The 13158-nt window shown below is 42.7% G+C and overlaps 1 protein-coding gene across 1 annotated transcript in view; it reads left to right on the forward strand.

Annotated features, from left to right (window-relative positions):
* Window positions 1-220: 220 nt before the first annotated feature.
* Window positions 221-13158, forward strand: part of COL25A1 (collagen type XXV alpha 1 chain) — a 302634-nt gene continuing 289696 nt past the window's right edge. The window contains exons 1-2 of the mRNA XM_063423866.1: window positions 221-1088; window positions 1607-1676. Of these exons, the coding sequence (XP_063279936.1) occupies window positions 696-1088; window positions 1607-1676 (463 nt within the window). The 5' untranslated portion in view covers window positions 221-695. The remainder of the gene's footprint in view (window positions 1089-1606; window positions 1677-13158) is intronic.

Below are 13158 nucleotides of genomic sequence, written 5' to 3' on the forward strand. Positions count from 1 at the left end.
CCCCAGGCCCCTGGACCCTCGCGCTCCTAATCTGCGAGTCTGATGTCCTGCACGCCGTGCCCATATTACGCAAAGAGATCCCCCGCGGCCCGCAGGCCGCCCCTCGCCTAGGTGAATAAATTATGCCGATGAGGGCGGGGATGCGGGGCGGCGGCTCCGCGGCTGACAGCGGGGCAGCGCGGGCTGCCTGCCGCCTGCGGGCTTCCCCGCCTGGCGCGGCGCGGCTGCTGGGCGCCGGCAGGCAGGTGGAGCGGGAGCAACAAGTCCTCCGGCGGCGGCGGGGAGGGGAGCGGGAGGCGGAGGGGGGGCGCTTCCCGCCCCGCGCCTGAAAACCTCTCTGACAAGTGGCAAAGCGCTCGCAGAGCACGCTGCTCGCTCCGAAGGGCGGCTGCAAGCCGCGGGGGCTCGCCTCGCACCCAGCCCCGCTGCCGGCCTGTGGCTCGTCGCCCCCGCCTGCCGCCGCCGCTGCCGCGGGTGGGTCGCGACCTGGTGCGGTCGCGGTGCGGTGCGGGCTGCGGAGCGCGCCGCCGCTTCGCCTTCAAAGTGTGCGAGCCGCCCGCGGGCTCTGCTCCTACTTACCGCGGTTGATTTTTTTTTTTCTTCTTTGAAATCATTATTTTGCCATTTTGTTATTTATTTTCTCCTACTTCGTTGCTGTTATTTTTGTTATCGTTGTTTGTAAACTAATTGCCTCGATGGGGGGCGGAGGAAAGGAAATCAAAGCTGCCGCAGCTGAAGGGTGTGCGAGCACGCTGGGGAAGAGCCGAGGAGCCGCAGGACGGGATGGCAGCGGGAAGCCCGGCGGCAGCGGGAAGCCCGGCCTCGGGAAGCCCGGCTGCGGCGGGGAGCGCTGCCCGCGGCGGGCCGGGCCGGTCGGCTGCGCGCTGGCCGCGCTCCTCTCGGCGCTGGCCGCGGCCTCCTGCGTCTACCTGGGGCTGCGGACCAGCGACCTCCAGGCCAGGGTCGCGGCCATCGAAGGCGCCCGAGGGGGCTTCTCTGCCGCCGCCCCGCTCCCGCCGCTGCCCGGCTTTTCCTTGGAGCAGCTGAACGCGATGATGCAGGAGAAAGTGGAGCGACTTCTCGCCCAGGTGTGCGGGATGGGGGTGGCCGCTGCCGTGCGGTGTGTGTGTGGCGGGCATGGGGGAATGCTCGGGGCGGGCGGCGGCCGGGGCGAGCTGCTCGGGCGGGAGGCGGAGGGGCAAGCGGGGAAAGTGAGCCCGCATCCGCAGAGGGCGGCGGGGCCGGGGCAGGAGCGGGCGGGCGGGATGGGGCACGGCGGGGAGCGCTGCGTACGCCGCCCCCGAGGCGCTTTTCGCATCGGTGACTTCCCGCCGTGCCTGCGCTCGCCGGCCGCCCGTGGCGGGCGGGCAGAAGGACCGGGGCCACTTGCGGCGGCGGTGGGGAGACCCCGAGTGTCGGGCTTGGCTTTGCTGCTGTGGGGGGTGAGGTCACTGAGACCCCTTAGGCCGAGTCCAAGCGAAGAAGGCACCGCTGGTTGCGCAGCCTCTGGCAGGGCGGTAAATTCCAGTTTGCGGCCGCGGTCGGGAGCGCTGCCTGTGGCGAGCGAGCTCGCCAAATGCCCTCATGTTGCTTCTCTCGCCCCCAGAAATCCTACGAGCACTTGGCAAAAATACGAGTAGCGAGAGAAGCGGCTCCAGAGTGCAACTGCCCACCAGGTAACAGGCACAGCTTGGAAATCCCCTTTTCGGAGGCTTGTAACTCGGGGATGTTCGGTATCCCGTGTGTTTGAAATACACTTAAGTCAGGTCCAGGGACGCCTCTTCAATCAGAAGCTATTCCTTGGGTGGAAAAGGTGTAAAGCCCAGAATGATTTTTTTTTTTCACATTTAATTCCGAGATTGGAATTAAAACCACCCATTAGGCTGGATGTTGTCAAACAAGAACGCTTACGAAGAGGGTAATGATCTGCTCTAGCAGATGAACTGTATTCCATTTAAATGAGGTAGTACTGAATTGAGGCACTGTATGCTCGACTTGGGAATTAGAGCAAAAGTCCCTAGCAAAAATATTGAACAATTTATAACATGGATTGACGTAGGTGGAGGGTCTGTGCAAGTTAGCAGTAATATATATGTGAGCTTTTTCAGTCTAGTTTTTCTGTAGTCTTGGTGGAAAGCAGTTTACCTGGGAAGGAATTGCACGTTTTTCCTACTGAAGGTCCAAAACTGTGTGTGTTTGTGCAACCAGAGGTATTGCTTGACTTTGGAAATGGGCCCTTCTAATACTGCACAGTTGTTCATACATTCACACTACAATGTTTCTGTGGGTTTTGTGCTCCGTTTTGATAGTCTGGTAACTGTCAATGCTGTCTAGCTTTAGAAACTTCTTCTAACGTGCATCCAAGTTCATTTAGCATCTTAGAAGTTAAAATAATGCCAGTGTTTCACAGGGGGATTCAGGAGCTCGAGCATCCTCTGTGATGAGGCACACTAGATGCAGAGGGTGCTTTGCGTATCCTCTCACTGTGTACGAAAACCCATCTCCTTTACAGGTGGAATATCAACTGTCAACAGGACTTAAGCTGATTATGCTTGCCAGCAGGATGATAATACTTGTGTATAAGGAAGGAGTCTCCTAGTCTAGGATTCAATTCCTGCCAAACTCATCAGTCTGAAGAGACTACAGAATCTCAGTGTTAAAACTGCCTGCAGTGGTTGGTACACTGTTCTTGTGATGATACACCTGAGAAGGGAGTACTTACTTGCTGATGTAGGTGTTGCCACGGCTACCATGGGAAGGACAATATATATGACTAGGATAATTTAAAAAAAATGCATAGAATTACTCAACTCCCGGTTAGTTTTGGTGAGGAACATTGGTTTCCTGCTGTAGTGTATATATGTTTTTTTCCTTTAAGGCTAATGTAAGCAAACTGATCTTATTTTTTCTGTTGCTTAACTGCAGTGAATTAAAAGATGCAAGTTTGTGCACAGAAATGAGAGTTACTCATCAAGTTGTTTGCAGTGATGTGTTCTGTGAGCCTGAAATTACGTTTAATTTGATGCTAAGCTCTTTCCCCTTTTCTTTTTCCTTGTTTAAACCCATATGTTATGGTATTTTCACTTACTGTTTGCCTGCTAAAGGTCAATATCTACTTTTTCGTGATTAGTGTTATGTGCTGCTTTACTTCTTCACTACCACTAGAGCTCCACATTATACCAATTTTTATCTGACCTTTTTTCATGTGTCATCAAATAGATAATGAGCAACTGAATATTTCTCACATGCATTGTAAAAATCCTTGCTACATGAAAGTCAAGGCAATTTGGGGAACATATTTGAGGGAACAAGTTTTATAAGACCAGGAGGTCTTATAATGTCATGATTCACATGAATCATTACAAAAAAAAAAAAAAAAAGTTGCAGAGAGGAGGGATTAGAAATGTGATATGGAGCTTTTCACCTCTTGGTAGCTGTTTCAATTTGGAAGCAAGTTTTGTAGTGACTGAAAGATGTTGCCATGTGGTAGCCTCATTTTGCAGTTGATGCTCTCATGCTTGTTGCCAGTGGACAGGTGTCTCCCTCAAAGTGGCATCATCTTGGGAGCCTTGTCTGAGAGAGCAGGGGCTGAGTGGCACCACCACCTGAGGACAGTGCCTTCCTAACTGCAGGCTTTAGGCAGAGCAGGAGGGGATAGAACCAATAAATTGCTGCTTCTTCATTTGGTTCCCTCTGTTAGAATTCCTTTTTGACTGCACAGGATGGGCTTTTGTTTTAATCCTTAATGCTGCTGTTACAAATAGTTATGTTCAAATAGCTATTTGGCTTAATAGGAAAAGTATCGTGGTATATCAGTGGTTTTTCTGTTGCCTGCTATTTGCAAAGCCAAAGAGTACGTTGCCTCTTTCCCACATGGTTCCCTTTTGCTTCTGTATTCTGCTCAACTTCTTCATTTCTTTCCTGTGCTTCTGAAATAATAAAATACATGTCTGTTAGAGATTACTTTGGAAGGCCTTCATGGTACAGAGGTGATTTTTGAAATGTCTCTGCTGTGAGAAAAGGTCACTACTGAATGCCCACCAATTTCCATCATCTTTCTCTTTAAAGAGGAATAAAGATTATTTAAAAGTAGGTTGCATTGTTCTCTACCAAAAGAAGAAAAGAAAGTTCAGTCTGCAGACATGAGGGTGAGAATGTGGCCTCTGGTTCAGGATTAAAGTTATGCAACTGGCATAGATGTGATTAGCTTGAGATTTTCATCCTTTTGCCTCTCTATGGTAGGAACCTGCACACTCAAAGGGAAGTGGGTTTCAATGTCTCAGATACCTATGGAAGCCAGATTCACAAGCTCACAGCTTGCAGAGCAGTCTACATGTACCTCCTTTTAATTCAACAGTAGCCCTGAATTTTGTCTACAGTGAAGAGTGATCACATTTCTCTTTACAAACATTATTTTCACTAAGTGTGATTTTTCATATTCTTATGTTCTATTATATTATGAAAGAAACGTGATGTGAGGTGATGTTAGAGTTTTGGTTTTAGCTCTGTGCGACTAAAACCAGATATCAAAGATTATGTAAATATTTTAAAAATTACAATAACAAGCATTCTTTCTCTTCTTAAAGCAGAGTAATAAAGTTTGAAAAGTAAATTTGTGCTGACATTCCTCTTAAATTACCTCAGCTCTAATAAGAGTGCCAGCGTAAATCTTGTGCTTTTAGCTGGTGCTGCAGTCACTGCTGGTAGTTGGCCTTTTGCACGTAGGACTGGGAGGCAAATTGAGTGGTAAAATAATTTAACCATAATAAATTAATTTTCATTTGCCAGGTGTATTTTTTATTTTAAGTTGATGTTTTTCTGCTTTAAAAGATGAAGAGAACATGTAGCTGTGTAGGTACTTATTTAATACTTCTAAGTCTTCCTCTAAGTGGCTGTGGGAGCATAATCAGCTCTTATGAGGAACAGTCCAGCACCATGCTGGGCACTTCTTTACTAAGTGCCAAGAATTGCACAGTTATGGAAAGAGTAACATGTATAGAAAGCACTGGGATATTCCTCATTCAATAGAATTTAAAGATTTTTTTTTTGAAGATTCTTTCAGAATTTCCTTGTCCCAAAATCATTCACATTTGAATGTACCTGTAGACTTCAAAGAAAATGGATGTAGGCTTACATGTTTTAGTGATCTGATCCTTTATATGTTGTAAGGTTCAAATTCTGACATTTGCAGTTCTGTGCTATGATGTCTCATTATGTAAGTGGTCCTCAGAACCTGCTTCTGGAGTCAGATAATGTTGACAGGAGAAGGAATCAAATATAGTGGTGCAAAAAGTTCAAGCTTTCTCAGCAGGAAGGCTGGCAGGTAATTATGTAAAGTTCTATATGTCCTTTTGGACCAGGGGCCAGTTTCATTTTGACCAGGAAGCAATTACATTTTTTTTCCTTCTTCTATTTTTAGGAAGACCTTTTATAGTGAATTTATTTCTTAAAGGAGTACATTTCTTTAATTCTGTGTTGACAAAGTGTAAGTTACATAAGAGATGTCTTTTAACTGTATAGCTATACAACACACTGTGTATTAATGCTCACTATAAGTTGCATATAAAGTTACGGGGTCTGTAGGTTTTGAGATTTGTATTGGGTTGTGTTTTCATTTTCCTCCCCAGAGCATTAGATGAACTTCAGTGTTGGATACCTGTCAAAGTTGATTGCAAATTTGATTTTGTTTTTCTCCAGTGCCTCAAGTAATGTTTCTTTGTTCTTTCTCTTGTATATTTCCCATCAAGAAATGTACATTTTTCTTCCTCTTGTGGCTTCAGGACCTTCACAGACTCCTTCCCTTTCTGTAGCTTCAGACCCTTTCTAGGCACAGACACACTGATCATTCTTTCTTGGCCAGCTATTTTGTGCTGTTTTTGTAGTCATGTCATCTTGATTCTCTGTTCCAGTCCTAGAGAGCTTTATGGTTTGGCATTTGAAGTACCTCCAATTTCAGTATGCAGTTTGCTGCCATTAGGTTTGTTTCACTGTGTTTGCATGCCTATAAATTTGTTCATTCAGGATGAAATGCCATAAGCCAAGGAGGTTTTTTTCGAGGGAATATGGAATACCAGTTGGTCATTTTCTTGGTTGGTCACTGTAGTTCCAGTGTGAAAACTGTGTTCTGCAGCTGCAGTTCTTCAGAGAGATGATGAACTTGCTATATGTGTTTTGGTAGCAGCATGGATGGCAAAAATCAGTGTATTTTCTTAGAGTCCCAGTGCTGTTCTTGTTGTCTGAAGCATCTAATGTTTGTTTTGACATGCAATGCAAGTACTATTTAGGTACTCCTTCTTATTTCCACAAGGACTGTTCCCTGGAGCATTTCAGTTAGTGAGGCTGAAAAAATGGAAGGGAAAGCAATTTTGGGGATTAAAAGAATCACGAAATAGTTATCAGCAGGATGTTACTCTTTTAATTTTTTTTTTTTTTTTAATTATACTTAGAGTGAAGCAGTCCTGGAAAGACCGAAGAGGTAAAGAAAGAAAAGAGGAGCTGTCTTATGTGTTTACCAGTAGCAAAACCTAAGAGAAAATGCAGATAGATATAAAAAGTATCCAAAGTGATTTTTTTCCTGTTACTGAAAATTGCACAGTGTGCTATCTGAACCTAGCTCCCAGCACTACTTATTTCTGCCATCTCTGTATCATCTATTTGCTGAATGCAGTGCTCAGCTCTAATTTTGTAATTTTTCTGACAGGTCTCTGAGTCCTCCTTTCATACCTTCAGTGATTTGATATTTTTCATTTCAGTTCCTAGATCAAGATGTTTATTGATGTGCAGCAGCATACGACCTTCTGGGTAGTCTGTCTTCTTTGGATGACTGCTTAAAGATACTGTTTCCTCCCCACAAGATAGCTAAATATATATTTTATTGGCTAAGGGGTGACCTTTTAATTCCCTTCCCTCTGGCCAAGGAAGTAGGGTGTGCAGCTTGATGAATGAAACATAATGTGGCTCAGAAGAGAACTGATTGACAGCGGAATGCACCAGATTTCTCTCTTTTGTAATATTATTGATCTCAGCAGTGCTGCGGCAAAGGTTGATTTGACTGCAAAAGTGTTATTAACAAAAGGTTTTTCTATTTCTTGAGTTGAATAAATTCAAACTTGGGCAGTTATGTCAAGCAAGGTATGTTAGAAGGAAGGCTTGATTATCTGTACCAACTGTTCTTATAATATATAAGTTATATAAGTTATTTTACTTGTTTGTGTCAGTGGTCCATCTCAAACTGCTGAAGTGTCAAAGCACTTCAAGTACTGTGAGTGTTGCGGTGGGAGAAGTGGCTGAATAACGCTTGTAGTGTCTGTGATTGGGTTTTGGTTTTTCTTGTTCTTGTTGTCTCCCTTAAATTGGGAAATACATGCATCTGTTCCCCTAAGGAGTCTCTCAAGCTTATTTAACTGAGTTCTGTTTAACTATACTTATGGCCCACCCCTTTCTTTAGAGGTTAGTGGTTCTTGGAAATGTACTGCTGGAACAGTACTGACAAACCTGCATTACAGCATTCATCTTCTTTTTGACTCCCTTATAAATTTTCTGGCTGCAGCTTACCTGCCTATTTTGTCTATACTTAGCACAGTAAAAAACCTAAAGCTAAATCTGAAAACAGCATGACTGACAGAAGCTGTTTTTATAGGGCCTTCTGGGTTACCAGATAGAATCCTGTAACTAATATGTCCAAGTTATCAACCCTGTGAAATCATCCATCACACTTTAATGGACACAGACTGTAGGAGAAGGGAATACAGGTGACCTCACAGTCACCGATAAGTACCAGCTGTGTTAATTAACCAATGCAGCTTTGCCCCTAATGAGTAACTGCTGTATTCAATAAGGATGAGTAAGATAAAAGAGTGGGTAAGGAGAGAATGATCATGGAGGAGGAACCTTGAGGAGCATGGAGGAGAGAATCATGAAGAGGAAGGATCCTGGGGAGAGAGAATCACTGCTGCAAGGTCGATCTGGGTCTGCAGTTAGAGCCTGTTGTTGGAGCCTGCAGTCACAGTCCAGCCAGGTAAAAGCCTGCAGTCAGAGTCTGCAAACCAATACCTGCAGTCAGAGTTTAGCAGGAAATAACCAGCTGTCAGAGGCTGCAAGGGAAACTCACAGGAGGAGCTTGCTGAAGCTAGAGTCAGTGAATAGTTGGGAGTTAAGATAACTAAGCTGTGAAGAGGAATAAACCAGGATCCCGTTTATGCTGTACTTAACAAGAAGTCTGTGCCCTGGCTCATTTTTGCCCTGTAGTAGGAGGGCTGCTGCAACAACAGACCTTGAGTCATGTTGCTAACTAGTCTCTTCAGGGAAGGCTGGTCAACACAGAGCACCTTTCTCCTTTGTAATTTCAGTTGATTTCCTAAGTCAGCAACAAAAAAGGAAATCTGCCTGGTTACTTAAAACTACAAATAAGAAATAAGAAGGCATAGAATAACACAGGCTGAGAGAAACACTTTTCACTCAGTGCAACGAAAACTGCAGCTTGCAGTTAGAAGGTAGACACCAGTGAACATGATACTGAAGGCTTGTTTGGAAACTTGTGGACTCTCATGTTTTTACAGGTTAGACTTACAATGGAACAGAGACTGCTTAAATTCATCTGCTTGGGACTTTTAATGAGATTAAGTTAAGCAGAACCAGCTGTTTGTGAGCGCTTAATCAAAATAAATGTCAGGACAAATTTCCAGAACAGAGTGTCCAGCTTGAAAGTGCAAGTTTTTTTATATACCTTTCATGTAAATACTGGTTTTTTTGCTGCTTTAGACTTGAGCAACTTTAGAAGTGCTGGTCAGGTTGGTATTCTAAGAGATCATCTGATACATGCTACTGGCCTCTGAAGGAAATGTATCTAGGCCATCACTGTCAAGTGTTTCCTTCCAGGTCGTTCACAACTGAAGTGGGTAGTCATTCATGGCTCAACAAGTTGTTTGATCTTCCTTAATTTTGTGATTTAAGTGCTGCAGCCTCATGTAAGTAGTCTCCTTAGCTAAAAATAAGTGCTGCTCTGTAAATAGATGAACATATAGTGCAAGAAATTGCTAGTGCATAGGCATGCCTAGAACTAAAACAATCTACGATTGAAATATTTCCAGAGATTACGTAGTTTTTAGCAGGCAGATTATAATTTTCTCATTTGTGAAGCAAACCAGTTGTTCCATCTGTCATGTTGATGAAGAAAACCTGAGCGTTGTGCTCTCTTTTAAACAGCTATCAAAATGTGTTAGAATACAGTCTTGTCTGGGATGTACACTATAAAACTTACTTTGTCTGGTCCTCTGCTGCTCTTTTTTTTTTTTTTTTTTGCGGGGTTTAAGTTGTACTAAAATTGTTTCTTGTTTATATGTGCAGATGTGTGTTTATAGAAGGAGGTGTTTACATGTAGTTGTGAGTTTTGCATGCATGTTTGTGTGTAACTGTTTCTTCTTGTGCTGGGAAAGCTTTGAAACAGATGATGATGATGCCTTTTAAACTTTTTGAAGAATTATGAAGTTACTATACAGCTATCTGAATCTTTTTAGATTAGATTGAAATATATGTTCTTATAATTACCAAAGATAGGAAGACAACCCTTTTTAAGGTAAAGAAACCATAAATGTAATGAAGAAAGAGAGTGTAATAACAGAGGTGATAAAACTGGGATATTACTTTTTATTTTAGAATCTTCTGAGAGTTATTATAGTTATTTCAGTGACTTCTGCTTAGATGTGCTCAACCAAGAAGCAGTGCAGTTTTTAAACAATAATATTTTACCCTGCACCATCTGTAAAATTTGTCAGGCAGTTGACAAATATGAAGAAAGTATAGATTTTATTTTATAAGGTCATAGATGAAGGTCTGTTAAAACCAGTGCCTTCAGTTTAGGTTTGTTAGGCATTAGAAGTATTTTAATTTGGTAATGCATGAATATAAACTTGTAGTTAATATATTGGAGAAGTATTCTAGAAGACTTTTTGAATGATTTGTATATTATTTTAGGTACTTAGGAATTAAAACTTGGGGTTTTGGGAATATGGTTGACGAATTTTTTTTCATAGAAGTTTGCCTTTGCCATGTATTTTGGTTGGGATTGCAGAGAGAATGAATCACAGATTAACGGGTTCTTGGGGAAGCTGTAAAGAAGACTGTATATGGAATAATGATGGACTCTTAATGAGTCCAAGTAGCTTCCCCTCTGCTTCTGTAGCTCTTTACAAGCTCAGCTGAGGAAGTATTGAGGAGACGGGTGTCAAATGATCTTTATCTTCGAACCGTGGTCCTCTTTTTCATGCAGTACACAGGACTGTATACCAGTGTACATATTTAGCAGTATGATGGTTTTGGTAGTTTGTCACCCTCTGCCCTATCCTGGACACACAGCGGGCTGCCTGCCAAGTCACGGTGCCACAGCGTACAACATGGCTCACCTCAGCAAGGAAATCCTGCACAAAACCAGGTGGCTGATCCACTGCTTTCTGCTGACTGAAATAAGAGGCTTATGCCAGGTACAGCTTCTGTCTCTTGATACCTGGGATGTGCTTCCTCTGATCAGCAAAGATTTGTGAGAGAGAAGCATTTTTTGTGCCTCCTTTTCTTTGTTCTTTTCTTTCTTTTGTTGTTTTGTTCATGAACTTGGCACTTTCTACCCTTTTAAATAGTTCTAGTAGTCTTAGGAGTAAGGGGCTGTAAAGTAAAAGCTGTAAATATAATAAGGACTGTAGAAAATAAAAATTAAAACTGTAGTTATAAGGCTTTTGCTGTTCCACCATTTTCAGTTTATGCCAGCTTAAGAACAACCCCCCCTCATTTATTTTCCTCCAGTATGAGTATTTTCAGTATTTCTTCTCTGAATATAAAAGCACAGAAAAAAATCACACCACAAGTATATGCTAAAAGATTTAGCTTATGAAGTAGGTTTCTTTGATAAACATAGTCTCTTTCTCAGCACACTGTGCGTAAGATTATGCTGGAAAACTGCTATTTAACAGATCTTTATAAAATTGGATGTGGGGAAGAGTGGGGTCTGTGTTTGAGGAACACAGAAGAAATTTTGAAAACAAGAAATCATATTGGAAACTGGACATCAAAATATCTTATCAGAGGTGTGGCTGCCATTGCAGCAGTGACAGATTTGTGTATCTGAAAGCAGAGCAACATCTTGTAACTTGAAGGACACTAACTGAACTCTCTAAAAAGATGTTTATGGTTAAGGTCATAGCTGGCTACAAGGGTCTTGCTTGTGCTGGCAGTTCTAGTTATGTTGCTAGGAAATGATGTGGGGTTTCTAATGTATCAGTGCCTCAGCTGGGTGATGGTAGGGTCCTCACAGAGCACTGTAGTGCTGAAAGTCAGTGTGTATACATCTTAAGTTGAGGAGGTATTTCCTTCAACTGGAACCTCTAATAATCTCTTAAGAATATGAGAACCAGCTGCTTGAAGGCACTTCTCCTCTTCCTCCCCATCCTGTGCCCTTAGTCTCTGTAAGCTCCTGTTCCAATTCCCTTGATCTTAGAGGAAGCCTTGATACCTGAGCATAGGGACGTGGCCACAGAGGATTAAAATGATGAACTCCATAGCTTGTGTATTAATATTTTCTTCTCCAGTCACAGAGCTTACATCCAGATGATGCCCAATGGCATCGCTGTAACAAATACTGTTTGGTGATGGCTGGAGAATCTCTGTGCTGTCAACTCTTCTGGTGCTTTTTATCAAATGCTCCTTCAGTGTTTCCATGCCACTGCTCTTCTGCTGGTTACCACCAGCTGGGAGCTATCACTTCAGCTTGACACAGAGATGATCAATGCGCTATTTATTTCATACCCTACACCTTTCAGACAGGATAGCCTTCTCAGAAGAAATACTTTCTGGCTCCAAATTTGGTTGTTATAGCAGGAAATGTGCTCTTTGCACGCAGAGTGAAGTGCAGGGCAAAGTGGGGTCATTGTTAAGGTGGTCCTTATGGCAGTGGTGAGCTTGAACTCAGCTTTTATTTGTTCTCTGTCCTGGTGGATGCCCAGTAGTTGTTTGTGTCAGCTAATAACACACAGCTCAGGAAACGGCTTTAATTGGCACTTACAAGTGCAGTGCTATCACAGAAATGGATTGTGATGTTTGCTGTAGCTATCTATGTGTGTTTGTGAAGACATCTCTGTTCAGTGAGGATAATCTTGAATATGTTTCCTGGGAGTAGGCACACAGAATACTGATGAATCAGAGAGACTGAAAAGTGCTGTGGTATGGCATCAGTTTCGAATGAACCAGTCCTCAGACAGCCATTGTCAATACTTACTTAGAGTTGGTGTCTTTGTAATGATGACAGCCATGTTTGTAGAAGTCTGGAAAGGTTTCTCTGTTTGAAAATGGAGTGTTTTTCCAATGCAGCAAGCATGTAAGCACACTGTAGTCCTTTAGTGTAGGGAGGGAGTGTGATCTTAAGAGAGACTAGTATTTAAGTCTGACTGTTGTGGATTTCATTTTAGGACAGCTTTGCATAATTCTAAAAAAAAAATTCTAAAAAATTAGTTTGAATTCCAGGCTGAGCCATGCCCTAATGTGTGGTAGGAGGACTTTTTTTTTTTTTTTTCAATCATATTCAATTAAGAGGCTATAAGTAAGTCATGGCAGTGGCCAGTTAGAAGGAAATGTGAGCCTTGAAAAGTAAACCACCAACAATAAGAGAGAAATAGAACAAGACTGAAATCCTCACTTTTTTTTATCCCTTAAAATTGTTTTGCTGCTACAAGCTGGTATTTTGATATATTTCAAGCAATTTGAAAAAATCCAGTTAAGGATAACAAGTAATTAATCTGTTTTTGATGTGTAATATAAAAACTGAAACACTCTGGAAAAAAGCTCTATGACAGTGGGTTTAATGGAATGCACCTTAGAGGAAATACTGTGCTTAGTGAATTAAAGCAGGGACAACTAAGTAGCGGTTCTGTATTGTGACTATATTCTTGTACAGGACTATTGGGGTGGGATATAAGTCTTCAAATATGAGAGTTCTTGCATCTGTAAAATATGATGGATGCAAATACATTAGCAAAAGTGTGCAAATGACAAAGTATTCATAATGTTGAATGAAGTTACTGTCTAGAGGAGCAGAGGTTTATTTGTCTCCACTGCATTCCTTGCCTCTGCTTTCTATTTTTTGTAATCAGCTCTCTGCTCCATGTTGATCCATAC

The sequence above is a fragment of the Prinia subflava genome, chromosome Z (assembly GCF_021018805.1).
Source record: "Prinia subflava isolate CZ2003 ecotype Zambia chromosome Z, Cam_Psub_1.2, whole genome shotgun sequence".
NCBI classification, from domain to species: domain Eukaryota; kingdom Metazoa; phylum Chordata; class Aves; order Passeriformes; family Cisticolidae; genus Prinia; species Prinia subflava.